This window comes from Ochlerotatus camptorhynchus, unplaced genomic scaffold (assembly GCF_037179485.1).
Source record: "Ochlerotatus camptorhynchus isolate MF236.1 unplaced genomic scaffold, CSIRO-AGI_Acam_v1.1 ptg000149l, whole genome shotgun sequence".
Classification (NCBI taxonomy): Eukaryota; Metazoa; Arthropoda; class Insecta; order Diptera; family Culicidae; genus Ochlerotatus; species Ochlerotatus camptorhynchus.
In genome coordinates this window covers 653,466-674,575 of record NW_027040639.1, presented here as the reverse complement: position 1 = coordinate 674,575, position 21,110 = coordinate 653,466, and the positions used below count along the sequence as shown (strand labels likewise).

The following is a 21,110-nucleotide window of genomic DNA, read 5'->3' as shown; positions in this document are numbered from 1 at the left end:
CACAAACTTTTCGAACAACTCCAGAGAGCGAGCTAACACCAAACTGAACTACTTTACGATCAAGCAGAAAATGATCATGGTCAGAGGCAAGACAGCAGCGCTGTTTTTATTTCTTTTCAGGAACGAACAGAACGATGTGCAACCAAGTGGTACTCGGTTAAGATGACTGGGTTTGGGAAAAAACGTTTATTTCATGAAAACAGAGGTAAAATTAACATTTGTACATTCTTCAAAAAAAATTTGAAAAAAATATTTATAACAGCATATTTGTAATGCAATAACCTATGGATTGGCGTATTTGGATTTTAATTTCATCTATAAATGACAAAGTTACAAACGTTCAAAACCTAACACTATTTCACCATACATATTTTTTGATTTGCACCCCAGTATAGTCGACAAAGACGTCAAAAATTATAAAGATTGGAGTGTTTTGAGATAACCAATCTGATCATTCCTTGCTCGACTGTCGAGCTGTTCAGTCCGAATTTTCGCTCGAGTTCTCGATTCGATTTTGCTTCGTTGCGCCGTGGACGTGTCGCCACCTTCTCGCGTTCTGGCAAGTTTAATTGAACTTGCAAACACGAAACAAATGGTGCGTAAACGTGCCAATGAGCCAGCAGCGGGCCCTTCCAAGAAGGTGCTAATCAAACCCAGCGCGTCGCAGGATAACGCCGGAAAACGAGTACTGCAAGCCAACCAGTATGCTGTACTGGCAAAACACAAGCTGCTGCCTCGCTTCAAGCTTTGCAGCATCGGTACCAAAATCATGTGCTCCAACCTGAAGGAGTACAAACAAATAGGAAGTTTCCTGAAGAACAACAACGTGGACTTCTTCACACATGATCTGCCATCGAGCAAGCCACTGAAGGTGGTTTTGCGTGGATTACCGTCTTTCGAGGCGACTGCGGTGAAATCCGAGCTGGAGCGGTTCGGGCTCAAGCCTGAGGCAGTGTACCCGATGAACCGGCGTCCCAACCAAAACACCAGCTTCCGTGATCAGTTGTTCCTGGTGCATTTCACGAAGGGATCCACCAGTCTTGCGGCTCTGAGATCCATTATCCGGGACCTGTTTCAGGTCATCATCAGTTGGGATCATTACAAACCCCAACATCGTGATGTAACGCAGTGTACGAACTGCCTCTCCTATGGCCATGGCACCAAAAACTGCCACATGAAGACAAACTGCGACAAGTGTGCTGGAACTCACTTAACTGCGTCCTGTGAGCAAGTCGATGACATCGAGCCAACGTGTGTCAACTGCGGTGGAAACCACCAAGCCTCCAATCGCGGATGTCCCAAGCGAGTGGAGTTCATTAATATCCGTCGGAAGGCCACAATCAACAACCAGCTTGGTCGCCTTCGTAATCATCGTTCGCCTCCTGTACTCACGGAAGTCCAGTACCCAGCTCTCGAGCCCCGTCGACATGTTCCGAACCTAGTACCGCTTCCGCTCAACAACCAACAAGCCAATCCTGCGGGTATCCAAATGGTTTCCAACAGTCGGACAGTTCAGCATCGTCTCGCTGCTGCTGCGGCCCAGCCAATTCCAGGTTCATCCACCGCCCCTGGTTTATCATACGCTGGTGCTGTCTCAGGTGAATCTGTCGACGATTCTCCGTTCACCTCGGAGGAACTTGTGACGCTCGTGGCCGAGGTCATCATCATCATGCGCACGTGCAAGACTCGATCTGAACAGCTTCATGCTGCCTTGTCACTCGTCACCAAGTATGGACCGTGAAGCTATAAAAATTGCAAATTGGAACGCTTGATCACTGACGAACAAGCATAGAGAGCTACTCGATTTCCTCCACACCAAGGAGGTCGACATTGCTGTCATCACCGAGACGCATTTGAAACCCGAACTGAACATATTCCTTCCCGAATTTCGACTTGTCAAACTTGATCGCACGTGCTCTGGAGGTGGAGAAATGGCTATCGCTGCAAGACGGAACACCAGTTGCCGGCTGCTACCAAACTTCCAGCTGAAAACAATTGAAGCCATCGGAGTGGAGGTGAGCACATCACTTGGCCCAATCACCATCATCGCGGCCTACTGCCCCAAGTAAACCAACATCAGGGACGGGTCGTCAGTGGCCCTCCGGAAAGACATCATCAAACTCACCCGGGGACGTCCGAAGATGTTGACCGGTGTCTACAAACCATCGAGGAAGCGATTTCCCGGGCCAGGGAACAACACGTGCCAGTATCCAGACAGGTGAGTAACACTCTGAACCTTGACAGCCCTACCAAAGATCTCATTAGACTCCGTAACACCATTCATAGGCAGTACCAGCGTACTGGCTTGCCTAACTTGAAGACCAATTGTAATCGATTAACAAGTCAAGGCTGCCGCAATAGTTCAACACTTCTTCAGCTCCCATAATCTCGGACAAAACATCGTCAGCCCTCATGAATCTGAGGTTGCTGAAAATGCAACCAATCTTCTTCAGATTCCTAACATTTTTCCTGAGGAATCCGAGATTACGGCTGACGAACTGTTGGCCTATATCAAATCATCTAAAAACATGAAGGCCCCAGGTTTCGACAACATCCTGAATCTGGAACTCAAACACCTGAGTTCCAGATTCTACAACCATCTGGAACTGATTTTTAATCAGTGCCTCAGACTTGGCTACTTCCCCTCGTGTTGGAAGTCAGCCAAAGTCATACCCATCCGGAAACCCGGGAAGGATCCGTCCTCTCCTTCAAGTTATCGACCAATCAGCCTTCTTTCAGGGTTATCAAAACTGTTCGAAAGAGCAGTGTACTACCGGCTCCTAACATCTGCCGATGAAAACAACTTGTTACTCGAGGAACAGTTTGGTTTTCGGAAAGGTCGTTCGACCGTCCACCAGCTGACTCGAGTAACAAACATTCTCAGACGGAACAAGTCTGTTTCGAAAACATCTGCCATGGCGTTGTTGGACGTTGAAAAAGCATTCGACAATGTCTGGCATGATGGCCTGGTGTTCAAATTGCAGCAGTACGGTCTTCCAATCTTCCTAGTGAAGACCATAAACAACTATCTATCAGACAGGACGTTCCGAGTCTCTCTGAATGGCATCTCATCGGATGCTTTCAACATCGGTGCCAGGGTTCTACAAGGAAGCATCCTTGGCCCCATCCTATTCAACCTGTTCACCTCCGATATGCCGGCTCTCCCTGATGGTGGATCGTTGTCTCTGTTCACAGATGACACATCCATCGTCTACAAGGGTAGGGTCATCCGAGCTCTGACTGCCAAACTTCAGAGAGGCCTGGACGTCCTGTCTGAATATTTCAACAACTGGAAGATCCGTATCAACGCGGCAAAGACCCATTATCTTTCCACACTCTAAATCTCCCAGACTTGTTCCATCGGAGAATAACAAGATCTCTCTGAACGGCACAGTGGTGGAATGGTCCAAAGAGGTCGTGTACCTCGGGCTAACACTAGACAGCAAGCTTCTTTTCAGAGAGCACGTTGACAAAACAATAACCAAGTGCAACATCTTGATAAGATCGTTGTATCCACTTATCAACAGGAAGTCAACCCTGTCCCTGAAAAATAAGCTTGCTGTCTACAAACAAATCATCCTTCCTGTAATCGAGTACGGTATGCCAATCTGGGAGAGTTGCGCAAAATGCCATCACCTTAAACTCCAAAGGATCCATAACAAGATCCTTAGGATGGTCCTAAACAGTCCCCCGCGGACTAGAAATTCTGAGATCCACCTTCTGGCTGGAATTCAGACATTAGAAGAACGGAGAGTATTCATCCTGGAAAGGTTCAGAGACACCTGTCTGAGATTAAATCATCAGATCATACGTGATCTAGCACGTTAGGTTAAGTTATACTCGTAGTTAGGTAGGTTTTCACATTTTTCAATTCAAATAAAATACATCCCCAAAGGGGTATTCTGTAAACTAGTTGAAAAACGCAAATATTAAATTAGAATATCAAATTAAACAAAGCTGAAGAGCCAGATAGGCTAATCAATTAATATGATAAATCAATGTACTACCATAATCAACAGAAATAAACATAATTTTACTACTAAAAAAAAAATATAGCCAATCTTTTAGGTTTTTTGTAATATTATTTTACTTATATTTTAACATATTTTTTTTAAAAGATAATTTAACTACCTACAACTTTTTCAGATGTAATTTTGATCAGGTTAATAGTTTTCATGTTATGATTTTTTGGCAAAAATATAATATTTTTTTAATACGCCCTTTTTAAAAGTTACTGTGTAGAAAAAAGTCACATTTAAATGAAAAATGCAACCATTGATAGCAGCGAAAATATGAGCAATGTTTCATTCAAATCGGAAGGTGTCGAGACAAAATTGACATATGTTTTGCATTTTGCTATATAATCTTACATCGCTTCGATGTTTTTTTTCGTAAATTACTTTTTTTGTACAGGCTCAATCGAATTAAGTTAAAGTTATCATTTTCTTTATACATTATTAATGTCTTAAACCTAAAATTAAAGTATTTTAATCGATGACTCCTTTCGGAAGATGATGACCAAGGAATCCTCAGCGGCAAGCGAAACTTATTGCGGGAACCCGAACATATTTTTGATATATTCCAGTTTCAAACAACCAAATAGCAGTAAAAATATTCTAGCGATTCACCCAAAATATTCAATGTATTCAAATAATATGAGATGTACAATTATTTTTTTCTTATCTCACCAATACAAATCTTAAATTTGGCAACATCAACGTGTTTCTCTTCCGCTGCATCTAAATAGAAACGAGTTAGTATGACAATTACCATATCTGAGAATTATTATTTTTTTTAATTTAAAACCATGGCAAACACATCTCGTTGCTGGACATCACGATTAACATTTGAAAATGGTTTAAAATGTTGAAAATTATTATTCCTATCTAATCTAATCTAAAGGGTGATACGGTCAAAATTTGGTCAAGGGAAAACGCGTGTAAATCGGTGAAATCGTTTATTTAAAAAATCAAATTAAATTTCTTTTTCAAGTTCAATTAGTATAAAATTCAGGAAAAATATTCAGTTAGGCTTCCGCTTTTCCAAATCCGAATTGCCGGGCCTAACGCTTGACCCCTGCCATCAGATTTTGTACAGCCACCTTGTCTACCTTCTTCGCCGCAGAAAGCCAGTTTGCCTTGAACTGCTGCTCGCCCTTAGCAGTTTTTTTGGTCTTCTTTAGGTTCCGCTTGACAATAGCCCAGTATTTCTCAATTGGGCGGAGCTCTGGCGTGTTGGGAGGGTTCTTGTCCTTGGGAACCACCTGCACGTTGTTGGCGGCGTACCACTCCATGGCCTTTTTACCGTAATGGCAAGATGCCAAATCCGGCCAAAACAGTACGGAACAACCGTGTTTCTTCAGGAAAGGCAGCAGACGTTTATTCAAACACTCTTTCACGTAAATTTCTTGGTTGACAGTCCCAGAAGCTATGAAAATGCTGATTTTCAAGCCACAGGTACAGATGGCTTGCCAAACCAGATATTTCTTTGCGAACTTTGACAGTTTCATGTGCTTGAAAACATCTGCTACCTTTCCCCTTCCTTTTGCCGTATAAAACTCCTGTCCCGGAAGCTGCTTGTAGTCGGCTTTGACGTAGGTTTCGTCGTCCATTACCACGCAGTCAAACTTCGTCAGCATCGTCGTGTACAGCCTCCGGGATCGCGCTTTGGCCGTCGTATTTTGTTTATCATCGCGATTTGGAGTCACTACCTTCTTGTAAGTCGATAGTCCGGCTCGTTTTTTGGCTCGATGCACGGTTGTAGACGATACACCCAGCTTATTTGCGGCATCTCGGAGAGAGAGGTTAGGGTTTCGCTTGAAACTACCGGCAACTCTCTTTGTCGTCTCAGCGGCTTCCGGTTTTCGATTTCCCCCCGATCCAGACTTCCTGGCTGTCGACAAACGTTCCCCAAACACTTTAATTACATTTGTAACGGTTGATTTGGCAACTTTTAGCAATTTTGCCAACTTTGCGTGCGAGTAGCTCGGATTTTCGCGATGCGCGAGCAAAATTTTGATACGCTGCTCTTCTTGCTTGGACGGCATTTTGACAACTGAAGAGTGAATTCCAAAATCAAAATAGGAGCAACATTCTACACACACACACCTTCAAAATGAGGGGTGTTCAGGTTTTTTAAATTCAAAATTGAAAGAAATACGTCAAGTTGATATTGACCAAATTTTGACCGTATCACCCTTTAATCTAATCTAATACAAACGCAGCCAGTACGAGAAAGCATCCTGGAAAATGATTAGGTTAGATGAGGTCTAATTATTTTTCTTGTCTAATTGATGTTTACAGCATATCTTAGATATGATATAAACATCAATATGGCCAGGCCTACTGCGTTGCATTTGCCGCAAAGATGATTCTTGGAAATGAATGGGAACATTTCTTGAATCTACAGGAGTGGAAGGATGCGTGGACATACCGTACCAAACGCTCCGAGTTACTATGTATAGTTAATGTGTAATGTGTATTTATACATGTGTACAATATTAAAGAATCGTAAAATAATACAATGGAAGGATCGTACCGAATTTTCTCCTATATACCACAACACATTGCTTGTTGAACAGAAAAACGAACCACTTTTTGATTCACCGATTTGTTTGCACTTTCCCTTCTGTTCTGTGATTTCGTGCTTCACGCGGCAATTTCCTTCCGTAGATCGTCCTTGGTCGGTTGTGAGCTTTTCTTTAGTATGTGCTTGTTTTCACGCTGTTGAAACGATAATAATCAGATTCAGATCCTCAACATTTCTGGTCTGCCAGATTCTCTCGAACTTCTATCAGTGATCGATTTTGTCTTAAACACCGAAACTTTATCAATTTAATGAGACCACCGCTAAAAATCTTATTTTTTTAAAGTATTACACAGCTTGAGCTTGAGCTTGAGCTTGATTGACCGCCCACGGTTGCTACTATGTTAATGCCAGATCAGCTGTAATTACACAGAGAACCAATAGACGATGCTTGGGACTAGCAATCATCCTCAATGTGTAAAAACTGGTGATCTTAAATTAGGCAATACCAGCGCCGGCCGCGCCCGAACACAGGTCAAGAAAGGAATGGGAAGGATTGTGTTGACATGACACTCGCTTTGATGGAAGCCGAGAACACCTCTGCACTTCCACGAGGAATCACTGGGATGTTGGATAAGAGGGTTGGGTTTGCAGCAGGGTTCGTTTTGGTAAACGATAAGCTGAATTGATGTCCTAACGATCATATAACGCGAAGGAGCTTGGGACTAAACCCACGGTCTTCTGCTCAGTAAGCAAAAACGTTTGCCACTAGGCAGATGAGCACCTTTTTAATCACCGAGTTGCTGTTATTACCATGTAGTCATATTAACAAATAAAACGATTGACGAATCTTGAGTGTGGATGGGCCTGAGATTAGACTCATGATGCTCTGCTCAGTAAGCAGAAACGGTTGCTCTAAGGCCACCGAGCCCCTCATATCACATAATACCGTTGCTCAAATTTGTGTATCCATTCAAACCCGGAACCAACGACAACAACGAGTTTCGCAAAATACACGATACACAAGCGATTTTACCATAAATCTCTTTGATATGTAAGGACCTGGGACCGCATTTTTCTGCTCAGTAAGCAGGCCACTGTAACCGACGATCTTTCAAATCCGAAAACTAAAAACTACGAAAAAGTACTTAGGCCTTCATTAAGTTCCACTTTCACGCGACGTACAATGTTTCAATTTGCTCTTTACGTATTGTTCAGGCTAGGCCCTTTTCAAAAGTTACGCGAGAAATACGCACAATCGTCGCTTACCTCGCAAAACTGGTTCCAAACGACAACAAAGGCATAAGCAACGATGGATTGTTGAACTTTGCTGGCTCCGGTGGTGTAGTGCACAGCAAAAAAAATGTAATATCGATCAACGTAATTCAAGCTGATGTATGAAATAATGATGTAATTGTAATTTTGTAATTTATCAACACACACCCTGGTTGACCACTGTAAACCAATCTGCCGTTGAGCGTTATCGGTTTTTGTTTCTGGATCTTTAGTTGCCTCTGTGATATACTTACTTGCGGCATACTATTTTGGGAGTGTATATGAGCGTGTGCCATGTACGGTAGCTCATCTCTCATCGTGATGGTGGGACATAGTAGACAAATTAGAGAGAAGACAAGGAGGTATTAGTATTAGTTATATGTAAACAAACAAAACAAAAGAAGAGAAGAGGAAAGAAGAGCAGAAAAATAAAAAGGGGATAAAGTAGATAACAAAGAAAAGAAACGTAAGCATATTATTAGAAAAGGCATTATCCGAGACCTCAATCAAATGTCACTCCCGCCGAGATCTCAGCGAAGCCCTCCCCGCCGAGACCCGCACAGCCGAGCTCGGTAGAAAAAAATTAATTGTGTAGATAGATTAGTAGGAAAATAAATAAGACTACTTTATGACTCAAAGTGCAATGAATGAGCGTTAGTTTCGGGATCATTTCAGTGTTAGAGTTGTGTTAGTTTTGATCCGTAATCAGACCTGCCGACAACTCCAACATTAGTTGCAGGCAGTGTTTGTTAGATAATGCGGTACTGTAACTACTACTATTTTAGAGGTATGATTCGTCAAGTTTATACAACTCAATGTTTCGATTGAGGCAAACTATCTATCTTACAATTACAAAAGCAAACCTTACAATTATATGCAAATGCAAAATGAAACTTGACAAATCATCGTCAATCCCCTTATTACAGGGCAGGGCCTGAGGATTTGAATCTTATTTTGATCAGTGAACGGGCACCATATGGTACATTTTCTCACCATGAACCTATCATTTCCAGCCTATCTGAACTATTTAATAAATGGAAGCCATAACATGGGTTACGCTCCCCCTAAGCGGGCCCTCCGCATCCTGTCTCTGTCTTATCTCAAATACAAAATGCCAATGGTATGAATGTATCTATATATAACTTGGAAATGACGTACAATCAAATAAACCCGTAACCCACTCACTTGGTCAGGCTTCAGAATCGTCCAGTGGGCAGTGCGCTCTACACTCCGAGTTCCCTTTTTTAAATTTACCGCAAATTTGATATTTTACCCATTGAGTGTTGATTAGTCACAATGAAACATTGTGACAGAAGTTGAGGTTACTAGTGTATTACATAATCTAGGTCCTATTTAGGATCCACCTGAAATGACTAACGAATGGAAGACTTTGACTACCCAGCCATGCAATAGTCTCATTCCGTGCCTTATGGCAACTTGATGATTCTATTGCGCTCATCTTCTGGCACCACCCAGGGGAGACTTGGTCCTGTACCCAATGCTTAACTTATCTCCATTCCACTCAGCTACTCGCAATTTCTTGTGATATAGTGGGCGGAATATTATTATATGAGACAATTCAATGCAGACGTCTTTCCAAATTTGGCAGATCGACAGGTAATCGGTGAGTTACCACGATAGTTGCTATTCAACAACTCGACAACGTCCCATCGTCAACGCCTGCTATGAGAATTTCCCATTGCAGACGCCAACGAAATGACGTCATCGAGCTATCGATCAACTACCCTGGTACCTCATAGCACGATGCTAGGAGGCGAACCGGAAGAATCGATGAGCTACCTCCCCCCTTATTTTTTTTAAGTATTACACAACCGAAAAAGAGTTTTTAGACGAAAACACACAGTCAAACTAGTAAAAATCGTGACAGGAGCGCAAGAAACTCAACCATTCGCGAGTAGAACCTACTTAGATCCTTCTTGAAAAATTATTATTCCTATTATTAATCATTCGCATTAACTTGAGAACGACTGGACTTAGAAAAAAGTTATAATGTGCTAATTTACTGAAAATAAGGCAAAAATTCAAATTATTTTTTCCTGATGAATGTGGGCTTCTTAGTGGAATACCTGTATAATGAGAGAGGGAGAAGGATTAGTAATTTCCATTTAATTCTACTACCTTATTTGCTTATCCTTGACAGATACGCATATTTCATCTACAATGTGCAGACTTCTTCAGTGTCTTGTACTAATACTTGACCCGAGTAGTACAAGACACTGAAGAAGTCTGCACATTGTAGATGAAATATGCGTATCTGTCAAGGATAAGCAAATAAGGTAGTAGAATTAAATGGAAATTACTAATCCTTCTCTCTCTCTCATTATTCAAATTATTTTTTATTCTCCTAAAAAATATGCAATTTCATTAACTTCAAAAATTAACAAAAATAATAAAATTAAAGATTTTTTTTAAGCAAGTCACCAGCCTAAACTCTTCACCAAATTTTAAAACATTTCTTGGTTAAAAAAAATTAAAGGGTTGCATCCTAGACACGACTGCAGTATGACGTAGAGCTATGCAAAATTGATGTATGTCATGCGTTTGTGACTATTATACTTTATCTTAAAATTTTCAAGTATTTCAATGTTTCGGTGGGGGCAACCCCGGCGTAGTTGTTCGCATCCATACCTCTCACGCCAAAGTCACGAGTTCAAATCTCACCCCCGGACAACTCACAAATGACCCAAGAGCGTTAAAGCGATTTTAAAAAAAAAAGAAAAAAAAATGTTTTGGTTGTGGTTCAAATCTCGTGACAATTCGTGTTAACAAGTAACGCACGGCTAACATAGTGCATGCTACGCTTTATATTAGCCGCATTTTAGCCTTATATTGCAAAAAGGCGAATTCGCGGGCTTGTTGGTTACTTGGGTAATCTAATAAACTTTACACAGCCAAGTTATCATTTTCGTTATACATTATCAATGTCCTAAATCTAAAATTAAAGTATGTGAACCGATTACTCGTGGTCTTCTCGAGGTTAGTAACGTTTCTATATAAAATAAACAATAATAGACTAAAAGCTTTTAAAGCATACAGTTTTCAACTGGAATATGAGGATCCAATATTTTGGTAACTATGACCGCAATGATGTGAATTATGTCATATTTAAATTTAGAAAAAATAATTTATGAGCGATTTCGAAAAAAAAATCTGTGTTCAAACGGAAAGCGTTCGTCACTATTTATATCTCTCTCTCTCTAACGTCAGGGATAAACTAACATCGATTCCTAATTTATTTTACTAAATCACACTACATACATTTAAACGATATCCATTGTTTATGAAAAGATCTACATTCTTCTTCAGGTGAACTTGCGTGACCCAACGTGATAACAAAATTACATCATACCATTGACATCACGTAGCGACACGGTCCCAATTACCAAGCCCACGATCATCACCCATCTCGTCGCCGTCGTCTTCGTCTTCAGGAGGGGGCACGCTTGAGCCCGGGTGCGATCATCACCAACCTACCACCGCACGTCCCAACGACGGCTGTTATGCGACTGGCTTATTGCCGTATTATTATTATGTGCTTGAACCTCACAGTCGCAGCATAACGCAGCGAAGCATTGACTTTGAACCCATGCAGCTTGGCTGGCTCTGGCTCTTTCTCTCGATCGGGATCGACCTACCGATGGGGGTCCCTTTAAATTGAGACCTCGCGGTGTGCAAGAGATTTTAAATTTCAGCTCTCTCACTTTTCGATTTCAAAACAGAGAGGCACGCTGGATCGTGAGCGGGAGAGCAGCGAGAGAGCGTCGATCGTCATCGACGCAGTCGTCGTCATTAGCCGCCCAGGCCCCGGCACGATCGACGCAGTTGATGACGGTCTGAGCTAAGGCGGCTCGCTTCTTGCGATCGCGAACTTGAACTCCCGCGCCGCGAGTAGAGCTACCTACAAGAATGGAGAAATTGCAACTCCGGCTCGGCTCGCGGGTACCGGTTTTGGATCAGGATTCTCCGCGCGCGGTAAAACTGTTTCTATGCAGAATTTGTGCACGTGAGCGAGGAGAAATGCATGGGGAGCGAGAAAATTGATGATGAGAGGGAGCGAATGGATAGCTCTCCATCCCCAGTCTGTGTGTTGATTGAGTGCGTTTTGATCGGGCAGTCAGCTCTGTTCTGTCAGTCAGATATGGCTCGTCGGCCAAAAAAGTCGACGCTGATGCTGGCGGTAACGATCGTTACGCTCAGCTTAGCGAGCTTAGTGAATCGGTGTTCTGGTGGCGCAAGTAGCAGCAGCAGCGAGCTCGACGATCTTAACGCGGATGAAAGCAGAAATTATCGCGAGTTGTTGAATATTCCGAAATTTGGCGACCGGTTAGCGCCCCGCAATCGACCTCACGTGGAAGATGGAGGTGCCGCGATCGTGAGTGCCGTTGGGCCGTCGGTGGCCAACGCGAGTGGAAACAAGTTCCGACGACAACCGGGACCCGGGAATCCGTATCCCGGGATGACCTATCGGAACGCGGGAAGATTCGGTGTCGGTGTGGCAAATGTGGTAACTGGTGGTAGTGCAAGCGCCAATCATGAAGAGCTACACACGTTGGTAAATAATGATCACGACATCAAGCGAAGTGACGTCCTGGTGGCTAGCGTTACCCAGAATTTGGAGGATACAAATACTAGCAGTGACTACTACGCGGGGCCCGAAGAAGAACAAGACGAACCCGATCAAGAAGAAGGCGAGGATGAAGGTGAAGATGAAGATTTCGAAGAAGTCGAAGAACAGAATCATTTCGATGTGCAGGGAAGAAGTGCTAAGAGTAGTGGTGAAGAAGAGCAGCATGTATTGCTGGAGAGTGCTAATATTAGGGATAACAGCTTGGCACTGCTGGTCGGCCAGCAGAATGTCAGCAGCAGCAGTAGTGCTGGTGTGAATGCGTCCTCAGCGCAGGCACATCGACTAGAAATGTCCACCGAGTTTTTCGTAGTGCCATCGACCGCGTCTCCCGCTGCATCCCGTTCGACGACCGTGCGTCCTGGTGGCGTAATCTTGGCGGCTCGCAATCCAACGAGCCACCACAACAGCAACAGCAATACCCATAAGCTAAATGTCACACCACCGACCATAGTCTCCACCAGCTATCCGAGTGGACTGCGGAAGGAACCCTGGGTGGTGCCAGTTCTGGTACTTGCTTGCCTGTCGATGATCATGATGGCTGCCTTCGAGATATTCGTTCTCTGCAAAGCCTGGCGTACATCTCCCAGCCGACGCCACCTATTTCTCGGCCAAATGCTTCTCCTGGGACTGTTCTCCTGCTCCGGCCTAGCAGCAGTCCTTACCATCAATCCAACCATCCTTTCCTGTGCAACGATGCGCTTCGGCGCGGGAGTTGCTTTCGCCCTTGTATTCGCCTCCCTCCTGGTCAAATGCGTCTTCTTGATCAGTCTCAACGGCGGAGTGTATCTTCCAGCGCCTTACCAAGGGCTTCTACTCCTCTTCGCTGTCCTGATCCAGGTGGCCGTTGGTGCCCAATGGCTGCTAACCTCACCTCCGAGCGTTGACCAGGTTCCCATCTCTGGTGGTACCGCAGTTTCCAGCCGGTACCACCTGCTCCTCACCGCCGGAGACCTAACCCACGTCAATCCCACCATCCCGCTCTGTCACACATCATTCTCCGAGCTGCTCCTATCGCTGATCTATGTGGTATTCCTGATCATCTTCGTCGCAATTTTGGCAATCAAATCGCGGGGCATTCGGGACAATTACCGAGAAGCAACCTACATCGGTCTGGCCGTTGGCGGAATCATCCCCATCTGGCTGGGATGGACCTTGTGCGGTTTGGCCGTGGCCGATCGGCATCGTGACGCGTGCCTTGCCTTCGGACTAGTGGCAACGGCTTCGACAGTGTTCTTGGTGATGTTTATGCCCAAAGGGCGCCAGCTGGCGGCCATGGGCAAGGAAGGCCTGTACGTGGAAGACCGCGAAGAGCGGTTCAGTTCGCTGAGCCGTGCCGGATCCGGCTACTCGCCGTCCTTCTTCCACTTCAAACCGATCAAGTACGGGGTCATGGGGGCCTCTCCGACGATGCAGACCAACAATGGGACCGTGGTGGGCACGACGACCACTTCCAAACACCAGGCGGTCGCGACACTGGGCGGAGGTGAGTCCTTGCAGAGATTTATTGTTTTGTTCCGAAGGCGCTTTGTAAATACGAGTGTGTGTTGGTGGCATTTATCTACTACCCAGCGTTTGTGTGTGTTGTTGTTGTTTTAATAAATGGGTGTTGTGAGTGGGGAAGGTGGATAAAAATGAGCGTTTCGCGCGAGCAGTGATTCATTAGGTTCCCTTATTGATCGATGATAGGCTCTCTGTGTGTGGAGAAAATGGCGAGCAGTTATGGGGACGAGCGGGCCGGGCGTTCTTGGGATTAGAGATTTTCGCGAATGGGACGAGACACGGATTGAAGGCAATGATTTATAGCTACTTTAGGTAAACATGGATAATATTTTAATATAGCATTAGTAAGCACACGTAATAAATTGTCGGCGGTGCGATGGGGCCAATAAAAGGGAAGAAAGTGTAAGGAATAGCCGGTGACCGAAATGGTAAGGGGAAGAATGACCGCTGAAAGATAGTGTGTTTATTGGTTATGAATTTTTTAATTTTTTCCTTGAGATAGTAGAATATTTGTTTTGCTTTTTTTCCAATATGTAATCACGGTTTAAAATCCTTATTTGTGGATATTACGGTCCAAGAAATGCTCCTACCGAATCAAATCAAAAGGATCACATTATTTTTTTTACTAAATTATTTTTTTGCATAGGCTTAATCGAACAAACTTTACAGAGTAAAGTTATCACTTTCATTATACATTAATAAAATATTTAAAAAAAATAATTATAGGAGGAAAGTCTCCAGCTAAGGAAATTATGTGGAGTATTTCGAAAAAATTTGAAATTGCTTAGGAAAAGCTAAGGAGAATTTTTATAACATATTTTGGAAAATTATGAAGAACGATGTCAAGTTCAGATAAGATTACATTAGATTTCTTTATTAAAAAGACGTTCAGTCGTGAGCCTGTTCGTCTCTGAAAACCCCAGAAAGATGTTTCCCTAGTAATAAAGGTTGAGAGTTCCAGATGGGAACTCCCCAAATTTCAGAGTTGGTTGTAAGGGATGTTAGAAGTTCCGAGCAAACTTTAAATGCAGCTGTGAATCGAATTTCATGAGAAATTCTGAAGAGTGTTCCAAGGTAATTCTGAACAGTTTACCAAATGAATTCTTAGGAATATCCCACGAAAATACTACAGATAGTTAAAAATTATAGAGGCACACTTGTTTGATTTTTTGTGAGAATTTATAAGAATATCTATAAAATTGTTAAATTGATTCCAAGAGTTTTCTTTTGCAAAGAATTCATTTTGAAAAATTTGGCTTATTGTAAATTCCAATTTCATTCTAGATTAATGGCTTACAGACAATGCTTAGCAGAGCACTAAAAGCTCCGACAATACTCTAATAGTTCTTTGTGGTGCTACTCGTTATCTTGACATATGGGGAAGTGTTTTTAAAGTTAGCAGAATATTTTTTTCAAGACTTAAATTTGAAATTTTATTCTAAACTATTAAACCGTGAACATTATTCAATTTCTGGAGCTGGTCTTCACAGAATATTTAATTTTTTTAATTGCCGGGATGTATAAAAAATTACTTTTTACTTTGGATCTTAATAAAAAGTTTTAGTCTCTTAGTTTTCTTGATCGTAGATCTCAGTAAGCATACTAAATCAAAAATATTTCTTAGTTTATTATATTTTGTATCGAAATTTTGGATAGGAAAATCCAATTTCTTAAAAATACTTAAAATAGTTCATACGCCAATAGTTAGAATTTCTACTTTTTTCAATTTTAATGTGATTTTTTTTTTTTTTGGTACCGATAAAATATTTCAGAGTCTCACAATAATGCAGTTCCACACCAAATGACAATTCAATTAGATGCGACCATCTCTGATTCGCATGAAAATCTGTACAATTATTTGCTATGGACAGTCATTCACAGTTTTGCAAAAATTTGGTCAATTTGAATCCTAAGCAAGTTAAAATGGTGTATTCGAACTTGAAAACATCACTTCCAATCGAAATGACGTCTGAGACAAGATAGTAGCAAAAGAATAACTTTTCTGGAAAAATATATACGGTAAACGAATTAAAATAATGTTGTGAAAAAAAGTGTTTAACCAAGAATATAAAAAAAACACTACCCTTGAGTAGTTCCAGGATAAATTGTTAAACAAAAATATATATTTGATTTGCCCTTCTCCAATTTGTATGAAACTTGGCGTAATTGATTGTTTTGAGCACGGATTAAAATTTTTGCTAAATTTGAGTCATTTTAAATCTTGTAAAATTTACAAAATTTTCTTGAAAGTTGTCAAAAATCTGTAGCATGGAAAGACCCAAATGTTTCAAAATTTCCTTGCCCCATTTTTGAAAAAAAAAAATCTTATGAAAGTGCAAGCTTTTAATATGGAAAGTTGATGTAATGTCGGCCGAAATGCCCCTAATTTGTGCCCATACAAAAATTAAACAATCGACTATATTTTCGATAGCGTCCAAAAATATCTATTAGTATCATCCCAATGTCGTTCAAAATGGCGTCTTCGATATTTTTTAACAAATTATAACTCGAAGACGTCACATTCAATCGAAATGACGTCTGAGATAAAGACACGGTAAAACTATTAAAATAATTTCCCGTAAGCAGTTCCAGGTAAAATAGTGTAGCAAAATAAGTTTTGAATCGAAGTTTTGAATGCGACCTTCTCCAATTTGTAGGAAATTTTGCGTTATTGTAAGCAATGATTTAAATTTTTACTAAAATTCAGCTATTTTGGAGTATGTAAAATTGACAAAATTTCCTTGAAATTTTTTGACAAATATTGCACGGAATCGGCATTTCTGATCGAAATGACGTCTGAGACAAAGTTGTTGATGTTTTTTTTTTTTTTTATTTCACTTAAAAATTAAAAAAAATATGTTGAAAACTCAAATATCTTAAAATGTTTTTCCCGATTAAAAAATATATATATATATGAGAAAAAAGCTTTCTTCTCAAGACAATCTTTTAAAATGTTTAAAACCCTAGACACTTGAGAACTGACAAAAATCGTTACACCAGAACTTTTGGACGCTTTTTGCATGCATTTTTTTAAATGAAAATGATTTAAAATGTCTTCGACATTGTTTTCTGATTATAAATTACATAACAAAACGTGATAACAAAAATATCGAAAATTTTACCAAATATTTTGTTCAACGATTTTTTTGCCAATTTTTATGTGTCCATAATTTAAAATATCTCAAAGAGGTTCATTTTTCATGAGCTTTTAAACATTTTTTCTGTCTTACAAAGACATTGTAGATATTGAGGATTTGTCATTTTTTTTTAATTTTTCTAGAAGCTCCCAAGCTCCCTAACAAACATTGGAAGCAGAATAAGAGCTTATTCAGGCAAAAATATACTTCTTCAGCTAAAATATTGCTTATTCAGCCTTTAATCAGCACAAATAGTTTGTTGGGCAATTCAAGCTGAACAGTAAGAACAGCTGGTTATTGGTTGATTTAAGGTGTCTTCTTCTTCTTATTCGCATTTCAAGCTTATTGCTTAGCGCATATTAGCTTATTGCGTACTCTCAACTAAGTGTTCTAAATGCACTTCCACAGTTATTAATTGAGAGCTTTCGATGCCTGTACCATTTTCGCATTAGTATAACTGTGTGGCAAGTACAGTCATACTCTATGACCAGGGAAGTCGAGAAATTTCCCATCCCGAAAAAGCCTAGACCGAACCGGGTCTTATTTTGGAGCTGTGCCTTTACCGACTGAGCCTATGGGTGCTCCCTTGTTGGACTTTACGTAGTTGAAAACCTGGGGTCCGTATGCCACCCACACCATACAAATATTCTGTACTGCTATGCCTAAAGATCCTGATTATTTAGAAGGATGATGTCTTGGGCAAAGTTAGTCAGGTGGTAAAGGATTGCTGAATGGTGCACATATCAATTAAAAATCCCCCACTAGGCGTCACTAGTGAGCATTCCACATTCACATATTCTATACTGCTGTATCTCAAGATCCTGATTACTTACACGGGTGAAGTTTTCGGCAAAATTGATCAGGAGGTGAGAGACTACCGAGAGGTGGATCTATAAATTCGGAATTCTGCCAAAAAATGGCGCAAGTGTGCATTCAAATATTATGTACAGTCCAAGGTTTAAAAAACGATCGAGGATGAAGACTAACTAAACGTTTATTCAAAGCCCTATCGGTCTGCTGAGTAAGTAATCTAAATACATATTGATTTGTTGCGAGGAATGCATTCGCCGTCGCTGTTGCAAAGGTGACGATTACTGAGTTGTTTCCCGGTATCATCGTCAGCTATTGTGCCAGAAGGCTAGGTTCGTTATAGGTTCGTTACTATGCTGTCTGAGTTAAGAGGTAGAGAACTGCTAATGCTAGGTTTGGGTGTTGGGTGCTGACCATGCTAGCTGCCTTGCCAAATGTTGGCCAAATTTGCGATGGAGCTATCTTAACATATATATATATATATAGAAGGGTGCCCAAGTAATCATCAAGCCCGATAATCGCCCTTTTTGCAATATAAAGCTGATATACGGCTGATAAAAAGTATGGAAGCCCTACATTAACCTTATATTGTACAAAGGGCGATTATCGGGCTATTAGCGGGTTTGGTGGTTACTTGGGTGATGCCTTCAGCAAAGTCGATCGGGAGGTCAAGGGCTGGGTGGTCAACGGATCAATTTGTAGTTCTGCTATTAGGCAGCACTTGTGAGCAAGGAAATGTTCTGTAGATTCTGATTATTTAGAAAGATGATGTCTTCGGTAAAGTCGATCAGGAGTTCAAAGGTTGCTGAGAGGTGGACAGATACATTCGTAATTCTCTCAGTAGGTGGCGCTAAGGAGTTTCAGTTGTAAAGTCACCATGCTTTGCTTTGAACCTACCGCATGATTATCAGATGCAAAGCTACAAAACGAAGAAAACTCAAACTATATTAACAAAAATTCCACTTACTCATTTTCAACTTCTGTTCAAACTACACACTGCAGTTCTCTAACGGAATTATCAATTCTAAAGCTTCATCCGTTTTACTATACCTAAGTAGTTGTCACCTTATGTCTTTCAAAGCTTAAAAAATGATGAACATTGACATTGATGATCGAAGGTGATCAAAATTAATGGTTAATATTGAAGAATCAAAGTGACGATTGACTCACAGATGGCGAGTGGGTGAAAATGGTAATGACTTTTTGGTACCTGTCAAACGGCATGAATTTTTTTTTAGTACATCATCATTTTTGAAATTGTGGATCTCAAAACTAGGTGTCGCATGAAAATTTTTAGCTTTGGTTTGATTCGCCAATCACTACTGTACCTATTCCATATCAAACAAGGTTTTGTTTCTAGTGATCAACTTCAGTGTGGTCCATAGAAAAGCTCTTTACTACAAAACTATAGGTTTTCAAAATGTATCAATTCCTGAACATCTCACACAATTAGAATCTACGGCTTATTATATCTGCGTGCTCACTAGCGCCGCCTAGCAGTGAAGCATTTTAAAATGATCTGTTCTCTGCCAAAAGCTTCTCATCAACTTTGCCCGTCTAAATAATCAAGATATGTATTAAGATACAGCAGCACATAATACTTGCATGTAGAATGCTCACAAGCACCACCTAGTGAGAGATCTTTTAACCATCCGGCAGCTCGTGACCCTTGATCAACTTTACTGAAAACATCATCCTTCTGGATCTGGAGCCACAGCAGTAGATCATACTTACCTTACCAATCAGGCTAAGGCCTTGTTGTCCTATGCAGTCCGAAGAAGTCGTCTTCACTCTACTCGATCCATGGCCACACTTCGCCAGCCTCGAAGTCTGCGAAGGGTCCGCAGGTCACCTTCTGCTTGATCGAGCCACCTTGCCCGCCGTGGACCTCTTCTTCTTGTTCCTGTGGAGTCGCTTTCGAGCACCATTTTCACGTGGCCAGCCCACCGTAGTTGCCCAATTTTATTAATGTGGACGATGGATGGTTCTCCCAGCAGCTGCTGCAATTCGTGGTTCATTCGCCTCCTCCACGTTTCGTCGTCCATCTGCACTCCACCGTAGATGATACGCAATACCTTTGGTTCGAAAACACCGTCAATCTGAACTCGGGGTGGGAGGCTAACATTGTATTCCCTAGAACCTCTTCCTTTCATGTATTTTGTCTTGGATGCGTTGATGGCAAGTCCGTCTAGCTTCAGCCTTCAGTCTGATGTACGTTTCCGCCATCATCTCAAAGTTCCGTGCCACAATGTCAATGTCATCGGCAAAGCCAACGAGCTGGATGGACTTCCTGAATATCATGCCACTCGTGTCTATCCCAGCTCTTCTGATCACACCTTCTAACGCGATGTTGAATAGCATACACGAAAGTCCATCTCCTTGTCGTAGCCCCCTTCGAGATTCAAAGGGACTCAAGAGTGTCCCCGATACTCAAACAACGCACATCACTCGATCCATCGTCGCTTTGACCAATCGCGTCAGTTTGTCCGGAAATCCGTACTCGCGCTTAATCTGCCATAGCTGATCTCGATCGATTGTGTCGTATGCGGATTTGTAATCGATGAACAAATGATGTGTGGGCACGTTGTATTCGCGGCATTTCTGCAGAACCTGCCGAATCGCGAAAATTTGTGTCCGTGGTAGCGCGGGCACCCATGAATCGCACCTGGAATTGCCCCACAAACTCTCTTGCAAATGACGACAGGCGGCGGCATAGCATTTATAGGCGGCGCTCAGCAGTGTGATCGCGCGGTAGTTGCAGCAATCCAACTTGTCGCCCTTTTTGTAGATTGGGCATACGACACCTACCATCCACTCCTCCGGTAATATCTCCTCTCAAATCTTGGCAATTACCCAGTGCAGCGCTCTAGCCAATGCTTCACCACCGTATTTTAATAGTTGATCTACACCAGTTGCTTTGTTGTTCTTCAGCCGACAAATCTCCTCCTCAACTTCTTGAAGACCAGGGACCGGCAGGCTGTCGTCCTCTGCGCGATGACCAAGGTCTGTTGCCGTGCCACCTTCGTTTTCTGCTACATCACCGTTGAGGAGCTCGTCTTATTATATAAGATACAAGTCTATTTTTCAAAGATAGGAGCCAAAATTCAGTTCGGCAAAACAGAAAAATCAAATTTCTGTGAAAATACGTATGGATTCTGCAATTCTATAAAACCACGCCTATTTTTTAACTTGGTTGAACAGGAAACAGGAGCTGG

At 41.8% G+C, this 21,110-nt stretch overlaps 1 protein-coding gene across 1 annotated transcript in view; it reads left to right on the top strand.

Annotated features, from left to right (window-relative positions):
- Positions 1 to 11,935: 11,935 nt before the first annotated feature.
- The window catches only part of LOC135701075 (uncharacterized), a 243,841-nt gene continuing 234,666 nt past the window's right edge, over positions 11,936 to 21,110 (top strand). The window contains exon 1 of the mRNA XM_065221785.1: positions 11,936 to 13,931. Within this exon, the coding sequence (XP_065077857.1) occupies positions 11,960 to 13,931 (1,972 nt within the window). The 5' untranslated portion in view covers positions 11,936 to 11,959. The remainder of the gene's footprint in view (positions 13,932 to 21,110) is intronic.